The 18,938-nt window shown below is 54.6% G+C and overlaps 1 protein-coding gene across 1 annotated transcript; it reads left to right on the top strand.

Annotated features, from left to right (window-relative positions):
• The first annotated feature begins 2,663 nt into the window (after nucleotides 1-2,663).
• CCDC42 (coiled-coil domain containing 42) lies at nucleotides 2,664-15,715 on the top strand. The gene is made up of 7 exons (XM_036452220.2): nucleotides 2,664-3,002; nucleotides 3,296-3,401; nucleotides 3,669-3,773; nucleotides 5,285-5,482; nucleotides 10,399-10,620; nucleotides 10,764-10,922; nucleotides 15,460-15,715. The coding sequence occupies exons 1-7, from the start codon at nucleotides 2,920-2,922 to the stop codon at nucleotides 15,541-15,543; spliced, it is 957 nt and encodes a 318-aa protein (XP_036308113.1). The 5' UTR covers nucleotides 2,664-2,919; the 3' UTR covers nucleotides 15,544-15,715.
• The last annotated feature ends 3,223 nt before the right edge of the window (nucleotides 15,716-18,938 follow it).

Here is an 18,938-nt window from a genome sequence, read left to right on the forward strand (position 1 = left end):
CACAAATGCCATTGTGTTGCAAGTGCCGAGAGCTTTGGTCGGCAAACTCATTAATCAACAGAGCCAAATATCAACAGTACAAGGATTGAAATTTCTTTTGAGAGCCAAATTTTTTTTAATATTTTTATTGATTTTTTACAGAGAGGAAAGGAGAGAGATAGAGAGCTAGAAACGTCGATGAGAGAGAAACACCGACCAGCTGTCTCTTGCACACCCCCTACCGGGGATGTGCCCACAACCAACATACATGCTCCTGACCGAAATCGAACCTGGGACCTTTCAGTCGACCGACGCTCTACCACTGAGCCAAACCCGTTTTGGCTGAGAGCCAAATTTTTAAACTTAAACTTCTTCTAACGCCACTTCTTCAAAATAGACTCGCCCAGGCCGTGGTATTTTGTGGAAGAGCCACACTTAAGGGGCCAAAGAGCCGCATATGGCTCGTGAGTCACAGTTTGCCGACCACTGGCCTAGAGTATCCAGTACAGACACACACTGTACAGGTTTGCAGCCTGAGAGCAATAGGCTATCCCAGATGGGTGTGCAGTAGGTGATACCCAGGGTTTCTGTCCACGCACTATGGTGTAAGCACGTCAGACTTGCCTAATGATGATGGATTTCTCAGAGCATATCCCGTCCTTAAGTGACACATGGCTGCATTTAAAATACCGAATCTGCAAGATTCCACAGATGTGAAATATTGTAGAATATAATAAAGATAAAAAGCAGTTTCTTCATAGCCAGCACTCTACGTGCTGGTCTGTATGGCAGAATAAGATTTATATTGACCTAATATTTTTTCCTGATATTTCTCCTCCCCCTTTACAAGCTGATAATTGTCTCAGAGGGAGACCATTGTCTCAGAGAAGGGACAGAAAGCAGAAACTATTCTGCCTATTGGTTTCCAACCACCTACATCCATCAGGAGATTTTGCTAGATGTCTCAGAGGCCACTGTCCAGATAGAAAAGGAGGAAGGCAGCCCTAGCCGGTTTGGCTCAGTGGATAGTGTCAGCCAGCGGGCTGAAGGGTCCCAGGTTTGATTCCCGTCAAGGGCATGTACCTGGGTTGCAGGCTCGGTCTCAGGCCCCAGTTGGGACGCATGCAAGAGGCAACCAATTGATGTTTCTCTTTCTCTCTGTCCCTCCCTTCTCTTCCACTCTCTAAAAATCAATGGAGAAATATCCTCGGGGGAGGATTAACAAAAAGAAAAAGAAAATGAAGCGGGAGAGAGCAGGAGGGAGAGGGATGGGAGAGCACAGTGAGTCTCAGGCAGCCCTGATCTTGCTGGGTATCCCTGGGAAGACGGTGAGACCCCAGAGAAGGATGGCGGTGGGTGATGGAGATAAAGACTCTGATGACTTGCAGAGGAAGCGGCAGAAAGAGCCCCAGCTGTGAGGGGCACACAGGCCGAGGAGGATGTCTTGCTGCCTGCATCTGGCCCTGGCCCAGCTAATGCCGTAGATGCCACCAAGGATGTGCCTGTGTGTGCCAGGCAATTGCTGACTGGAGAACAGAGCCTCCTCCTCAGGGCTGGCATCACCATTGTGCCAGGATCCAGGTCTAAACAAGGAGAGAAACATACCCCTGTGAGGCGCTTACCATCTTTACTAGTGTTCCTGTCATCCTGCCATGTCTGATTGAGGGATTGGGGGATGGGGGGGCATGGTGAGAGGGTGATGTGGGGTGGGGGTTATACCGCTGCCTCTGCTGAGCCCGTGGGGCTGGCTGGAAGCGGCCAGCTCTGGGGGAAAGACTGGGCGGTGTGACTGGGGGAGGCTGAGGTTTGGGGGAGATTGGCGGCGCCCCCCACCAGTCTCCTCCTCCCAGGCCAGATTGAGGGGGATGGGGGCGGCCGGGAGGGGGCGCCAGAGGACGGGCAATGCTGGGGGAATGAGCTGGCTGAGCAGGGACCTCGCCCCAGACGGAGCCCCCCACCCACCGAGGCTGCCCCCGGGGGTGCAGAGGGTGCAGAGCGGAGCCCCGGCAGGCGGGCAGGGGCACCCGGGCCCGCACCTCCCCGGCCCCACTCCCACGCGGGCTCTCACGCTTCCACGCTGCCCCTCGGGCCAGATGAGCTCGGATGGGGTCAAGAAAAGCAGCCACCGCACAGCAAACACACCCCATAGGGGACGTCTGCGGTGCCTGGGGTGGCGGTCTTCTTGTTTAATATCCCGCCAACCGCAAAAGAAGGGTCTGGCCGAAACCGGTTTGGCTCAGTGGATAGAGGTTCGATTCCGGTCTAGGGCATGTACCTTGGCTGCGGGCATATCCCCAGTGCGGGATATGACTCTCTCCCATCGATGTTTCTAACTATCTCTCTCTTCCTCTCTGTAAAAAATCAATAAAATATATTTAAAAAAAAAAAAAAAAGGGTCCGATCCCCTCCGGGGGGCCTTGCCCGGGCCGCATTCCCTCCCCCAGGGAGGGAGGCCTCTGCAGCCCCCGCTCTGCCTGCCCCCAACACGCACCCAGCCCCGGGGAGAAGAGGGGGGCTCAGGGCAGAGCGCCCTCCTGCGGACACCCCTGGACCGAACCCCATTCCCTTCCTCCCGCCTCGACGCCAGCATCTGTCAGCCCAGCTTCTCCCCAAAGCCCCTGCAGGTGAACGCGGGTGCAGAGCGGCCCGGCCAGGAGGGCAGGGGCCAGAGGTCGGAGGGCGCCGCCCGGCCCCACGTGTGGTCCACGGAACCCGCGGCGCCCGTTGCTAGGCAACCAGGTCTCCGGTGGCTGCTGCTCTCAGCCTCCAGCCGTTTCCCGTTTCCCCGGGCGCCTCTCAGACTCCCGCCCTCTGGACCCCGAAAAGCAGGCCGAAAGGAGAAGCGAGAGCCCGCCACGCCCGAGCTCCCTGCGGCTCCACCACCCGACCCCTCTTTTCCCCGCGGAGACTGGGCTGCCCAGGCCTGAGACCGCCGCCACCATGAGTCTGGGCATCATGGAGGAGGAGGACCTGGCCGAGTACTTCCGGCTGCAGTATGGGGAGCGGCTGCTCCACCTGCTCCAGTGAGTGCCCCCTGGGGCCAGGGCCGCCCCCTCTGGACAGGGACCTCCCATTTCCACCCCTCCTTCTCCTATGACCCAGGGACCCAGATCGTCCTGCCCCTTCCCTGGCACCAATCCACCCCCATCCCAGATCCCCACCCCTCACTCATCACCCTGCTTCACCTTGCTCCTTGGACTTCCACACAGCATACTCAGCACACTCAGAGGGGGCAGGGCTCCCTCCCCTCCCCATGGCTGTCTGGCTTACTCCCAGCCCAGCCCGCCCCAGCCCCTCTGGCCCATGTCTTGGACAGGAAGTTCCCCCACATTGAGGAGCAGTCAGACTCCCCATCTATCCAGCTCCTGGAGAAGAAGAAGGAGGCCAAGATCATGCACCATGCCATGTTGCATAAGAAGGAGGTGGGAGACGGGAGGGGGGGGGCGTGCAGGGGCCACCGGGACAGCCCTTCATTTTGGAGGTGGCTTTGGTAATGCCAGGCCTCTGCAGACACAGAAACAATCCCAGACTTGGGGGGTGCCCATGTCCCCGGATGCTCTGCTCTGAGCCAGGCATGGGGGAGGAAAGTGGGGGGGAGGGAACTTGGGGAGGGAGGCACTTGGGCAGAGGACGCTGGGGCCTCCCTTGGTTCCCATGCCACCTGACCATCCTGCTCCCTGCACCCCAAGACATTTCAGCGGAGAATGGAAACTCTGAACCTGCGCTGGGAGGAGCTGGGCGTCAAGGAGACCCAGCTGAAGGCCCACATTCAGAAGTTCGAGCAGTTCATCCAGGTATCGGGGTGTGCGGCCACACACACCCCCCCCCCCGACACCCACACTCCGATCCCCTCCCCCACGCCCTGCCTCTCCTCCTCCTCCTCCTCCTCCTCCTCCTCCTCCTCCTCCTCCTCCTCCTCCTCGCTTTGGCTTACTCCTCACCCCGGGTCAGATGTCTCTCGGTGCTCAGCAATGCCTGGAGCTCCCCCCATTAGATCCTGCCTTAATGTTGTTAGTGATTTCTTGTTTGCTTGTCAGTCTCTGCTCCTAGATTTCCGTCGACCATTTCCTTTCCCATACCTGGCACACATGATGTATCTACTGGATGAATGAATGAATGAATGCACTAGGGGCAGGACTAAGCACTTGGAGGCACAGAGATGAATCAGGCAGAGTTTTAGTCTCCCCAGTCACCCCATCCTTCCCTCCTGGCACTGTGGGTCCAGGGAGGGGGCGGTGGAAGGACCAGGCACCAGAGTCCTCGCTGAGGCCACGCCTCTCCATGGGTCCTTTGAGGAGCGATGTCACCATTTTGAAACCCAGATTTCTCCAGGAAGGAATCTGGGGAGTCCTGCTCTGGAGCCCTCCGGTGGTGCTCTGGGCCTCAGCCAGGTGGGGGAGGAAGCGGAGGGACCAGGCTTAGTCTCCAGCGGTGCACTTCCTCTTACGGACCAGAGGAGAGCGAGTGGAGTGGCTGGGGCAGCAGGAAATGTGGGGGACAGGGTTCTCCGAATGGTCACCATTGGCGTCGCTTATTCCAAATGCAGACCCCGGCACCCCCCTCCACTTGCTCTCAGAGGCCGCAGGCCGGGCCCAGGCAGCCACATGTGTAAGAAGTCCCTCCGGGGGGTGAGATGCACAGTGGAACTTGAAAACCACTGGAGTGGGGCCTCCAGTCTTCTCCTGGGCTGGCAGGGACAGGCCAGTCCCCGGTGTCCTCCCCACGCGCCTCCAAAGGCTCCCGCCATCCGTGTGGGACCCAGGGAAAGGAGCCGCACGCGTGCCCTGGGAGGGGCGGGCTCGCCCTCTGATCTCGGGGGGGGGGGGGGGGGGGTAGGGCTTTGCAGGAGGCAGCAGGGGGGCAGGCCTGGATTGCAGTGGCTGAGGGTCCTGTCTGTTTCTGGGCCTGGAATTGTGCGCGCATCTCCGCCTGCCTGAGCCTGATGCCAGTGGGAGCTCCTGGCTGCATGCTCTCCGGCATGGCCTTGCCCCAGGCCCTCTGGAGCAGACTCCCCTCCCCACCCCCACCCCCAAGCTCATCTCCCTATGGCTTGAGCACTGTTGCCCCAGCTTTGGGGAGGAGGAGAGGAACTACTGCCTCTCATTTCTACAGTGGGAGACACTGAGGCACCAAATACCAAATTGGGAGAACACTCAGGCCTTCTTGCCACCTGGATGGTCCCTGCCCATCCTCAGGGTGACCTGGGCTCCGCAAACAGAGGCCCCGGGGGGATGGAGGGTACCACCAGCTGGGCTCCAGGGAAGGGCAGGAGGGTGCCTGGCAGACACCACCTCCCTGGCCCCAGGAGAACGACCAGAAACGGATCCGCGCCCTGAAGAAAGCCAACAAGGAGAGAGACCTCAAGAGGCAGCGCATGCGTGAGCTGGCCAAGGCCAAGCAGGAGATGGCGGCCCTGCGACTACAGCACCAGCGGCTGAGCGCCAAGCTGCAGAACTACTCCATCTTCAACAAGTACCTGGAGAAGGTGGTGGAGAACTCCGAGGTGAGTGGGGGTCGGGGGGCGCCTCCCTCGGCCCCACCTCCCCGGCCTGCGCCTGGGGCTCCAGGGGGCGTAGGGACCCCCTGCAGGGATGTCCATCCTCCTCTGGGGGCAGCTGGGAAAGGCCCTGGTCGGGGCGGGGGGCTGGGCGCTGTACCTTGGTGTCTGCACAAATGACAGCTGTGTCCATGCCTGAATGGGGGTGTGCGTGGGGAAGGAGGTTCCTTTAGTGGCGCAGAGAGAGGCTTTGCCTGCGTCAGGATGTGGCCTCCTCCTCCACCCCCTGCGTCCCCTTTTCCCCAGCGTTTTGTTCGCTTGAGAGTAAAGGGGGAGAGGAAGGGAGAGAAGCTGGGAAACACCCAGCCTGAGGCAGGGAGCTCAGTGTGTGCCGGGCCCTGGGCTCGGTGCTGCACACGCGTGACCTCATTCGGCTCACTCCCGGCCCCGAGGAGGACGCGGAGGCTCAGAGCTGGAGCAGCTCGGCCTCACAGCCGGCCCATGGCTGAGCGCTGGCTTCTAACCTCACAGCCTCCCTCCCACAGCCTCCTCCCACAGCCTCCCTCCCACAGCCTCCTCCCACAGCCTCCACCCACAGCCTCCCTCCCATAGCCTCCACCCACAGCCTCCCTCCCACAGCCTCCCTCCCACAGCCTCCACCCACAGCCTCCACCCACAGCCTCCACTCACAGCCTCCCACTCAGCCTCCACCCACAGCCTCCACCCACAGCCTCCCACTCAGCCTCCCTCCCACAGCCTCCACTCCACAGCCTCCCTCCCACAGCCTCCCTCCCACAGCCTCCACCCACAGCCTCCCTCCCACTCAGCCTCCCTCCCACAGCCTCCACCCACAGCCTCCCTCCCATAGCCTCCACCCACAGCCTCCCTCCCACAGCCTCCACCCACAGCCTCCACTCACAGCCTCCCACTCAGCCTCCACCCACAGCCTCCACTCCACAGCCTCCCTCCCACAGCCTCCCTCCCACAGCCTCCCACTCAGCCTCCCTCCCACAGCCTCCACCCACAGCTCCCCCATAGCCTCCACCCACAGCCTCCCTCCCACAGCCTCCCCACAGCCTCCCTCCCACAACCTCCACCCACAGCCTCCACCCACAACCTCCCTCCCACAGCCTCCACCCACAGCCTCCCACCCACAGCCTCCCTCCCACAGCCTCTACCCACAGCCTCTACCCACAGCCTCACCAGAACTTGAGCCTCATCCTCGACTCCTCCTCCTCCTCATTCCCCAGAGCCATCAATCAGAGCCCTGGTCTGATCTGCCTCCTAAGACTAAGTGTTTCTGGAATCTGGTCCCTGCCCTTCCTCACCTAGACCACAATGTGCCTCACCTGGAGCTCACGTTTGTATTTTCCCTGGCCACCAGCCTGTCCCTTCTACAGCCAGTGCCCCCCACCTCTGATTCTTTCTCTCTCTCCTTCTTTCAAAACATTTTAAGCATACTGAAAAGTATAGAGAAATATAAAACAGCACCCAAGTACTCACCACAGCTTTGTCAAATCTTAATATTTGCCCCTAATTCTTTTTTTTCCGTAATAAAACACTGTAGGCGATGTGCGCCCTCCCACACCCATACTTCTCCCCCTCTCCTGAGAGGTCACCGGGTCTCCCGATTTCCTCATTTCTCATCCATGTGATTGTTTTCATTGCTTTGGCAACATATTACATACCCATCAACCGCTAATCTATTGTAAATGTCCTTTTGTGACTTTCTTTTTCCCATCAATATTTTAAACCCTTTTTATTATGTAAAATTTCGAACATATGCAAAAATAGGCAGAACAGTCTATTGACTCTCCATTACTCATCACCTAATTCCAGCAATTATCAACTCATAGTCCAATCCCCCAAACCTCCCACCTCTGCCATTTTCAAGCAAATTTTTTTTATCCATAAGCATTTCTGTCTGCAACTCTAATAAAGAAGAGCTTTTTTAAATGTAGTCCCAATGCCATTGTCACACCTAGGGAAATGTGTTAGTAATTCCTTGATGTTAAATATCCAGTTGATGTTAAAAATCCCCCCCCTTATTGCACAAATGCTGTTTGGACCGTTGGTTTGTTCTAATCAGGGCCCAAACAAGGTCCCTACGCTGCATTTGGTGGGTGCTTCTCGAGTCACAGGCATTATTATGATGACCAAAATAAGCCAAACCTGAAAGAGGACATATTGCGGGATGCCACTGATGTGTTTAAAAACAGGTAATGATGCGTCTTCGATGATAGAAGTCACAATTCTGATTTCCTTGGTAGGAGGGCAGAAGACCCCTCTAAGGGAATGTCCTATCGGCCCTTCTTCACATGGAACTAGAATCCTGCCGTAAAGTAAAGGACTCCTTAGAGCAGTGGTTCTCAACCTTTCTAAGGCCTCGACCCTTTAATACAGTTCCTCATGTTGTGGTGATCCCCAACCATAAAATTATTTTTGTTGCTACTTCATCACTGTATTTTTGCTACCGTTATGAATCGTAATGTAAATATCTGTGTTTTCCGATGGTCTTAGGTGACCCTGCTAGCGGTTCTCAACCTGTGGGCCGTGACCTGTAGAGCCTAAGACCAGCCTAAGTAGCAACGAAAATAATTCACATAAATTACAGTTATGAGGTGCAATGAAAATAATGTTATGGTTGGGGGTCACCACAACATGAGGAACTGTATTAAAGGGTCGCGGCATGAGGAAGATTGAGAACCACTGCTCTAAGGAGTCCTTTCCTTTACGGCAGGATTCTATCAATAGTTACAGGTGAAGCGGAACCACTGCCTGAGAGAGAACCTTCCCTTCGTCAACTGCTTGGTCCCTGTGTGGGTCGTAAAGAAGCCACCCAAATGCTCGATTCTTTTCAGAACAGCGCGCTGGTTCTCCAGCATCCTCCGAAAGCGACCTGTGCTGTTGTTATCATCATTACAAGCTCACGGGTTTTTAACACGTTTGATGTTTTAACACTTTGCACCTTTTCTTCCTGATGTTCCAAGCGTCCCATCTTTGGACAGAGGGAGCCTCTTCAGGTTGGCACCGAGTCCTTTGCCATCAGCACCAAGTTTGGAGGGTGCTCCTGGTAGCTGGATGTGGCCCATTCCTTTCAGCTTGTGTGCTGTGCACCGTGTGCTGGGTGAACTTCAACACGCAGACATAACGTTTTCTCTCTCTGATCTGTCCGTGGATGAAGTTCACCCTCCTCCTCAGGGTTCTCCGGGCTTTTTTTTTTTTTTTTACTTCTCCGGGTGATCTCTCCCTCCCCATCTTGAACTCGGGTCATTCATACTAAAAAACGTTCTTGAGCTTCCTGAACATGCCACACACACCCAGGATCTTTCACCAGGCTCTTCCCTCTACCTGTGATGCTTCCGCACCTCTCCTCCCCAAACCCACCTCCACCCCCACCCCCACCCCATACCTTTGCCTGGCTGTCTTCTGTTCATACCTCCGCTCTCATTTCAGTCATCCTTTCCCTTTTCGGTTCCCGTCTCCCCTGATGCTGGGCTGGGTGGCCCTTGCCCAGAGGCACCTTGGGAAAGGCCAGCAGGCAGACCCCAGACACCAGTCTATCCCTGGACATGCCACGCGATGGACAAAGTGCTCAGGCAGTGTCCCCTGGGTGGCCGGAGAGCTCACTGATAGACGCCTGGGGAGGGGAGCTGGCACCCAGGACTGGTGCTCACACCGCCGTCATCCCTTCTGCTGAGCGGGGCCTGCGAGGCAGGGCCAGCATGGCAGGGTTCTGGACCGGAGGAGGCAGCAGAGCCTGGCAGGCCTGCTGACCCGCTGGTACCCTCTGCAGCCCCTGCCGGAGGGCGGGCTCAGCAGATGCGGACTACCAGAGAGCGCCGCATTGAAGACATTACCCTCACAGTCCGTCCTGCCCCCTCCCCCAGCCAGATAAGGCTTATCACTCTGCTGAAACTGACTACCTACTTGTCTGTTTTGCCTCCACACCACCCCAAATCGCTGCCTTTATGAGAGCAGGGTCTGCCTGGCTTATCTCCTGCTCTGTCCCCAGCAGTCAGCGAAGTTCCTGGGTTGTGGTGGTTCTCGGTGCATTCCTGGTGAATAGAATCATCATCGCCTTGGGAAACATCTCAAAACGCACCCTCCCCCTCTCACAGATATGAAGTTCTCTCTGGGTCTCAAAATCCTACGGGGGAGAAGCCCACACCCCTCCCAGGGCTCCCTGGGCACTGCTTTCACTTCTCCAGGGAACGTCTCCCTCCCCTTCTTGATCTCGAGTCATCCATGCTAACCTTTCTTGAGCTTCCTGAACACGCCACATATGCTCCGTCATCTTTCCCCGGCTGTTCCCTGCAGCAATTTGCAACCCTAAAATCACCTGGGAGGAGGGAAGGGATTGAAGGGGAGTTGCAAAATTCAGACCACGGTCCACTTCAGACCTGTTTATTCATCCCAATCTCTGGGGCCGGAGCCTGCCAATGTCCTTTTTAAAGCTCCTCCCATGATTCCAATGCGCAGCAAGAGGACTCTTGGTCCGGTTGCAAGTACCGTTAGGTGACCAGACGTCCCGCTTTGGGCGGGACAGTCCCAATTCTTAACAATTTGTCCCGCATCCCCCGGCGTTTTAAAAAAAAAAGTCCAGATCTTTGGAAATAATCTTTTAAATCTTTTGAATTTTTTTTTTTAATCTTTTGAATTTTTTAAAAATGCCTCCGGACACCGGACAAATTGTAAAAATCGGGACTGTCCCGCCAAAAGCGGGACGTCTGGTCACCTTACTATGGCCCATGGCCCATACCAACCCAAGAGGAATGAGCAGCGGGACTCCAATGTCCTCAGAGCTTCTGCCCCCTGACCTTGGCCTAGGGCCTCTCTGCCAGGCCGGAAGCTGGCGGGTAACGGGCCGCGCGGTAGGGCCCCGGGACTGCGGGGCTGTGAACAAAGCCCGCCCATTGCAGTTCGAGGAGATCCACGAGGTGATGGCGCGGCACAAGACGCTGGTGAGCATGCACCAGGACCTCATGCAGTCGGCGCAGGAGGGCCAGGAGAAGATCGAGCGCGCCAAAGCCCGGCTGGCGCGCTACATGGAGGAGAAGGACGACGAGATCCTGCAGCACAACAACGAGCTGGCGCGCCTGCAGATGCGCTTCGACCGCGCCCGCAGCGACGTCATCATCTGGGTGAGCCCCCCGCGGGGCAGGGGCTCAGGGCCGGGGCTGCGGGGTGACTGAGGGAGGGACAGGCACACACACGCACACACACACACACACACACACACACACACACAGGCTGCCCTCACCTCCCTCCCCCACGTCCTCCCCAGGAATCCCGCTGGGCGCACATCCAGAACACCGCCGCCAAGAAGACCCTCTTGCTGGGCACCATCAAGATGGCAACGCTGAACCTCTTCCAGATCGTGAGCAAGCAGCTAAAGGAGACGACCTTCGTGTCCCTGGAGGACACGCACAAACAGCTGGACATGGTAAGAGGAGGCGCAGGGGGCGGCTGGGCGGTGTCTTCTGAACCAGGACGGTGCCTGGCTGGTTGAGTGGAGTAAAGAACCGGATAGAGCCGGGGTTCTCACATGTTAACAGGTTCCAGTCACCTGGGGTCTGAGGAGTGCTGCAGGGCCCCATCCCAGAGCCTCTGAGTCAGCGGGACTGGAGTGAGAACCCACGAATTTCCATTTTCTTTTTAATCCTCACCGAGGATGTGTGTGGTTTGTCTTTTTAATTGAACTTGATGACATATTGTGGTGTGTGTGTTTTTTATTGATTTTAGAGAGAGAGGAAAGGAGAGGAAGAGGGGAAGGGAGAGGAGAGAGAGAGAGAGAGAGAGAGAGAGAGAGAGAGAGAGAGAGAGAGAGAGAGAGAGAGAAAGATCAATGTGAAAGAGAAACATCACCAAACCCAAAACCTGGCTCGGTACCCTGACCAGAATCGAACCCTCGGCTCTTCAGCCCTCCGGTTCACAGAACAGTGCTCCAACCAGCTGAGTCACACCAGACAGGGCTGAATTTCCATTTTCAATGATCCCCAGGTTCTGGCCTGGGTTCCACACTTTGAGAACCACGGCATTAGAACTGAGACCCTGTGTGTGTGTGTGTCCCCATCAACAGGGACAGTAGCAGGGACCCACCACTGGATTCATTGTGCAAGACAGTCTGGTTAGATCCGGTGAGGTCCCGAAGGCTTGTGCCTGAGGCTCACTCTTTTTTTTTTTTTTTTTTTAATATATATTTGTTATTGATTTTTACAGAGAGGAAGGAAGAGGGATAGAGAGCTAGAAACGTCGATGAGAGAAGACATTGACCAGCTGCCTCTTGCACACCCCCTACCGGGGATGTACCCGCAGCCAAGGTACATGCCCTTGATCAGAATCGAACCCGGGACCCTTCAGTCCACAAGCCGATGCTCTATCCACTGAGCCAAACCGGTTTTGGCAGGCCCACTCTTTGGGAAAAGAGAATGTTGGTGAGGGAGAAGGGAGGACAACCAGCAAGTTTAGGGAAGTCGTAGAGACATTTTAGTACCAGTCTGAGATTTTCTCTTTGAATTCATTGAAAGGAAGTAACTTTTCAATGTCTGATCCAAAGCTATTTGATTCCATTTTCACGTGCCACCTAAAATCATCTCATTTCTGACCAAAGATGAACACCCCCCGTACGTTAGGAGATTCCATAGCAGCCGATGCATTCACTATGTTTCTTGCAGAAAACCATTCCTTTAAACAAACGTCTTCAGCTCTGCTGAGAAGGAGTAAAAAGTAAGCTCTCAAACTGATTTTTTTTGTTTTGTTCCCTACTGTATCCCAGTGTCTAGAACACTGCCAGCCACATAGTAGGCCTCAACAAGTATTTGGTGAATGAAGATCAAACACAAGCTACAAAAAGCAATTGATTAAGAGGCATTTCCCCTGATTAACAACAACAAAAAGGTGAAAGTCATGAAATGTAAAGGAGTACACCCACTGACCAGCCAGCAAGAAGGCTGTCCCTAAACCAAAAACCCTGCCTCCCTCTTACGGCAAGTGAGGGCAGCGTTATGGACGGTCCAAAGACCGTGAAGGGAGTTTGTGAGAAAGTCTGTGCTGAAGCAGCAATTCTCAAACTTTTTGGTACCTGGATACCTTCACAATCTTTTTTTTTTTTTTAATATATTTTATTGATTTTTTTTTTTACAGAGAGGAAGGGAGAGGGATAGAGAGTCAGAAACATCAATGAGAGAGAAACATCAACCAGCTGCCTTCTGCACCCCCCCCCCCCTCACTGGGGATGTGCCCGCAACCAATGTACATGCCCTTGACCGGAACCGAACCTGGGACCCTTTAGTCTACAGACCGACGCTCTATCCACTGAGCCAAACTGGTTTCGGCTACCTTCATACTCTTAAAATTTATTGAAAACCCTCAAAGAGCTTCTGTTTATATCAGTCATATCTACTGATACTTACCATATTAAGAAACTCAAACAGAAAAGTTAAAAAAAATAGTTAATTCATTCATTTTTAAATGACAAGAAGCAAATGGACATAAATAGCTTTTTTAATGAAAAATCCGTTTTCCAAAGCGATTTTGTGGGATGAGTGGCGTATTGGACCCTTTCACAAGTCCCCTTAGTGTCTGGCTGCATGGAGGTCGGTGGCTTCTCGTGGCTGCTTTTGCCTTCGTTCTGTTGGGACAGCCCGTGTCACTAAGACATCCTACTCTGGCAAACGCTGCACACTCATGAGAGAATAAGAGCGAAAAACACAAATAACGTCTTAGATTAGAAAGAGAGTTTGGGCCTTGCAGTTCTCTCCCCAGCAGCAGGGTCTCAGGCACTCCGGGGGTTTTGGGGGCCCTTCCCTTTGGCTGTTGTGAAGACAGGTGGGCAGGGGGCCGTGAGCCCAGCTCCTCGCCTCTGCCTGAGCATCCCTGCCCAGAGCCTCGCTTCCAGCTCATCTTCTCCAAAACGTGAGCTTTCTGACTCCCTTTCCACCTCGATTTGTCTCCACAGGAATACTTACTATGGCCCAAATGTTCTTTTAAAATATCCCACTTCATCCCCAAAGGATAGGAGCCTACTGAGAGAAACACACACGACCAAGTAGCCGGAACCATTGAAAATAAGGACCAGGAAAAACATAAGTTGAAATCCATGGTCAAGGCAAGAGAGAGAAATAAAGACTGTCGATTCTGGCCTTAGAAAGGGCAGGTGTTGAAGCTGAGCTTTCTGATGACCAGAAGGAAGAGCAACACGCAGCTCTGGTACCAAAATGAGAAAACATACGTTTTCCTCAGAAAAAGGGATCCTTTCCCAGCTCTTGGTTCTAACTGAAATTCCTCAAGGAGGAGGCTTCTGAGGTTCTCAGTGAACAATGTTCTGGACAAATCCCTGCAGCTGACCCAAGCTCGGGCTTCGGGAGCCACTTACACAGAAGCAGGAGCACCGCACACAGCGCAGCCTGCAAACAGCTGAGACGGCGGATTCCACATGCTGCGTGGGGGAAGGGCCAGAGCAGCATCTTCCAAGCTGGGCTCAGACGTTTCCTTGGGGGGAAATCAAAGGACTCTTTGGACTCATAAATTTTGGAAACTCTGAAGGAAAACCAAGTTGCATGGTTTGTAAATATGGGACTCCACAGAGTCCTGAGGCTCTCGAAGGAGATTCTATATAATTTATGTTTAATGTTTCTGGAACTTGCTGGAACTTTTGGAGGCTGTGTGATTACTTACTGTGAGAACATCGGGCTCGTCTTCTCTGTCACCTTGGGAAAGTTCCTGTGATTCGCTGACTCTTCGTTTTCTCTTTTGCAAAACAGGCGTCACGTCGGTAATGGTACCGGTATTAGCTCCTGACAGAGTTGCTGGGATTTCGGGACAGTCCTATCTCCAGGGACATTCTTGAAAAGGAGAAATGCTAGAACTGTGATCTTAGGGAGTCATCTAGGCCCGTGGTCGGCAAACTGCGGCTCACGAGCCACATGCGGCTCTCTGGCCCCTCGAGTGTGGCTCTTCCACAAAATACCACGGCCTGGGCGAGTCTATGTTGAAGAAGTGGCATTAGAAGAAGTTTAAGTTTAAAAATGTGGCTCTCAAAATAAATATCAATCATCCTGTTGATGTTTGGCTCTGTTGAATCATGAGTTTGCCGCCCACTGGTCTAGGCCAAGCTTTCCTCCCTCTTCCCTTTTTAAAGATGAAGCTCCTGAGTCCCAGAAAGATGAAGTGATTTCCCCAGAGCTGCTTGGGGAAATCATGTTTCCATTGTCGAACTGACCTCATGTTCCTTCAAACAGAAGCCAGCGCCCTCGCCTGTTTGGCTCAGTGGATAGAGCACAGGCCTGCGGACTGAAGGGTCCCCAGTTCGATTCAGTCAAGGACACGTACCTCGGTTGCAGGCTTGACCCTGGTCAGGGTGCATGAGGGAGGCAACCAATCAATGTTTCTCTCTGTGTGTGTCTGTCTCTCCCTCTCTTTTCCTCCCTCTCTCTCTCTCAAAATAAATAAATAAATAAATAAATAAATAAATAAATAAATAAATAAATAAATAAATAGGAAAATATCCTGGAGTGAGGATTAACCAAAAAATAAATATTCGATAGAATAAAACATAAAAAAAAGAAGCCAGCAAAGAGAATCCAAACTTCCCAGGTGACTGGAGATCAATGAGCACAAGGAGCATCAGTTCTGGGTTTCAGGTGAATGACTCCTTCAAGATTATCCCCAGGGGGAGCTCCACCCCACCCTGCTGGGCCTGCCTGCCAAATGCCCCCGTCCCCCCTCCTCTCTCCTGTCGCCCTTCAGCCAGATTTCCAGCCTGGCTCCCTCCCATCCCCGCCTGTCTCCGGGAGTTCCAGCTTCACGGCTATTAGTGCAGTTAATCTACGAGCCTGGCCCTCCGTGGCCACTAGAATCATTGTCGAATGAGGGCGAGTGGCTGCGGGTGGTCACAGGAAGCGGGGGGGAGGGGGCAGATGTGCTGTTTCTGGGTGGCGGCCTGTCGCTGGCAGGATCACATGGTCCCCTTGCCTTGTCAGATCCAGCAGTTCATCCAGGACCTGTCGGACATCTGGGCAGAGGTGAAGAAGAAGGACCAGGCGCCGCAGCAGATCCGGGTGTAAGGAGCCGCGTGAGCAGAGACGGAGAGAGAAGTTCCCGGTGAGCTGGCGGCCGGTCCACCCGGTCCAGCCCTCTGGGACCAGCGCCTTTCTGCTGGCTGACACCCTGCCGGGTTTCCCCGGGGGCCTCCACCCAGCCCTCGCCTGCACACATTAAATTCTATGAGAAATTTGTTCCTAAGTTCTCGTGTGGGTTATTCATGGGGAAGAGGGCCCGTGGAGGAAAGGACACTCCCCACAAAGCACCCCCTCCCCGGAAGCTGGTCACTAGGCTGCCTGGGGTCTAGACACCAAATCTCAGGTCTCGTCTCCTCAGTGTGGCTCGCACACAGTAGGTCTTCATAGGGGCTCGCACACAGTAGGTCTTCATAGGGCCGCACCAGCGGGGAGGCACCTGGGGCTGTTTCCCCTCTACCACTCCAAAGACCATGTGTGAGGTGGGCCTTTCTAAGTGGGGTGCAGAGGCCCACTACAAGCTATGAAGGCAGCTTCCCAAGTCAGAGTTCCAACTCTTCCCTGCTCTCCCACCCGCCGGGAACCCTAAAGCTACAACATGGTACCAGCCACGCTAACAGGAAGAGCAGGCTGGACAACGGCTTCTCCCAGCCAAACTAAACGGAGGACGGGCCGACGGGAAGCCTTGCACTCAGCGTCCAAAACTCAGCCACAGGTTTCCAAGCCCTCAGCGGCAAAAGTCAGGTCAGAGGTGGACAGAGGAAGAGGCACTTACTGAGCATCACTTACTGTCCATCACCCAGTGGAAACTGTGTCCCCGTCTTCCCTAACAGGCCGATTGCCCAAGGACACCGGTCCAAAGGGCAGGGTGGGGACTCACCCTGGGCTGCCTGCCCCCTGCCTGGGCGCCCTTCAGAAGACAGACACTGCCGCTGCCCCCTCCAAAGAAGGCTGAGGAGCCCGCCTGACAGGCTCCTCGAGTCCTCCCTGGCCCTGTGACCCCAGAGCGATCCCCGTGACCCCGGGGGCTGCTGCAGTCTCCCCTCGGGGTCCTGCTCTGGGCTTTGTGCACATCGCCATCCATCTCAGCTTGGCTTCTGGACCAGCGGCATCAACAGCACCGTGGAACTCACCAGAAATGAGAATCGGAAACTGGGTGGGCCCCAGCCACCTGGGTTGCTATTTGTTTGTTTTCTGTGAATTGTCATTTGAGGATATTTTTCTATTGATTTTTAGAGGCAGTGGAAGGGAGAGAAGGAGGAGAAAAGAGAGTGGGAGAAATATCTATGTGAGAGAGAAAGACATCAATTGGTTGCCTCCTGCATGTATCCCAGCTGGGCTGAAAAGCTCAACCTACAACCCAAGTAAGTGCCCTTGACTGGGAATCGAACTCGGGACCTTTTAGTGTGTGGGTCATTGCTCTAACCACTGAGCACACTGGTCATGGCACCATCTGGGTTTTAACAAGTCCTCCGGGTTTGAGAACTGCTGCTTTCTAGGGAGCCAAGCACTCTCAGGGACCAGGCTCCTGTCACCTGCACCACGTGAAGCAACACACGTCAGGGACACCCTGTCTTGCCAGCTGCAGTCAGAGAAACGGAGCCACAGGGAACAGACGTCCATACGGGGCTGGCTGCAGGAGGTGTGGGCGCCCGCCGAGCACTCTCTGCAAAGCTGTTGTCTTCACACCTGATGCTGGGCCTTGAAATCCACAAGGAGAGGGAGTTGGGAGAGAAATCTGGGTGTAAAGTGGGGGAGATCCAAAAGGAGCCAGAATCCATTTACACAACCTGGGGACAGACAGAAACCCATACAGTCCTGGTCATTTCCAAGCTCGTGGTGTGTGCGTGTCCTACGTGACCAGGACCCTTCACCTTGGAGCTGAGCGCACACATCGGGCCCTTCAGCATGTCCCCCTGGGCCCTGGACCGAAGAAGCCTAAGTCTGGCCCCGTCAGGAGAGATTTGGGTCCAAGGAAAAGAAGATAGCATCAGGAGCCCATTGGAGTTGTCCAGCAAGGGAGGACACCAGCTCATTGGAGCAGAAGTAACTGACTGGTTCCGGAAATGAGTCACAGGCAGGCAGGAGGGCTCTGGGTGCTCTCAGGGGCATGGGGCAGCAAGGCCTTCAGGAACACTTCATCCCCCCAAATCCAGTCGCTCTTCCCAGTAGTAAGGAGGAGAGGAAGGGAGGAAGGACGAGGGAAGAGGGTGGCCTCCAGGTGGGAAAGGGCTCAGCCTGCAAGCAGCCTGGTACCAGCCAACGCCATGGCTGTCACACACGCCAAGCCAAGTACACTGACCCTAAACGGCAACAGATGTCCCAGAGCTGCTGGTGAGAACAGATCCAGAACAAAGAGTTGAGGGCTTCCGGGGGTCTCTCTGGAGTAGCTAAGGGCCCTTGTTACTGATTGGGCCCTCTCAGCCCCTTTCCCACACCACGGGCCTGGGTCCCACATCTTATATACAAGGTTGCAGCCAGCTGAAGGGGCTCTGGAACCTTCCTCTTCTTGGGTTGCTCACTCAGGCACCTGAGCAAGCTGCTATGCTCTGGGACTTCCAATCCAGGAATGTCAGAAGTGTCATGTGTGCACTGCAGGGTGCTGAGGGCAGAGTCCAGAGGCCCCTGCCCCAGGCAGCTTCTCTCTCCTGGGAGATAAGAACCAACTGCGAGCTGGCCCACATGACTCAGTAGTATTGACCGATGAATCAGGAGGTCACGGTTCAAGTCCAGGTTGTGGGCTCGATCCCCAGTCGGGGGCGTGCAGGAGGCAGCTGATCAATGATTCGCTCTCATCACTGATGTTTCTATCTCTCCCTCTCTCTCTCCCCCTTCTCTGAAATCAATAAAAATATATATATTTTTATAAAGAACCCACTGTGAGCTGCAATGCCAGCAGAGCCTGGGCCTCACCTCAGCTTCTTCACCAACGATGGCCTGATGCCCCCCTAAGCTTCGACTCTGAAACTTTTAACATTTTGACATTGAGGAGGCTCCCAATGTAGGCCATGCAGAAGGGAATGACAAGAGCCAGGCTTGGAGGCATCCAGAATGTGGTGACACCACCCTCGGAGGGCAAATAACCATTTGAGGAACTTCATGAAGAAACAAACTGGGTCTAGAAATATCCAACAGAATGAAAGCCAGCTGCACAGTGATACAAACCGATTGTATTAATTTTCCAGTCTGCATAACAAATAACCCCAAACTTGTTGTCTTAAACCAACACCCACTAATATCTCGAAAATAGTAGGTTGGGAGTCTGTGTGGACTCAACTGGGTTCTCCGGGCATGGCCCAGATCAAGATGTTGGTCGAACCTGGCTCTTATCTGAAGAGTCCAGAGAGGAATCCACTTCCAAGTTCATTCAGTTGTTGGCAAAATCCAGGTCCTTGCAGTTGTGGGTCCGAGGCCCCATTTCCTTGCTGGCTGCCAGCCAGGGG

Source organism: Pipistrellus kuhlii, unplaced genomic scaffold, assembly GCF_014108245.1.
Source record: "Pipistrellus kuhlii isolate mPipKuh1 unplaced genomic scaffold, mPipKuh1.p scaffold_m20_p_23, whole genome shotgun sequence".
Taxonomy (NCBI): domain Eukaryota; kingdom Metazoa; phylum Chordata; class Mammalia; order Chiroptera; family Vespertilionidae; genus Pipistrellus; species Pipistrellus kuhlii.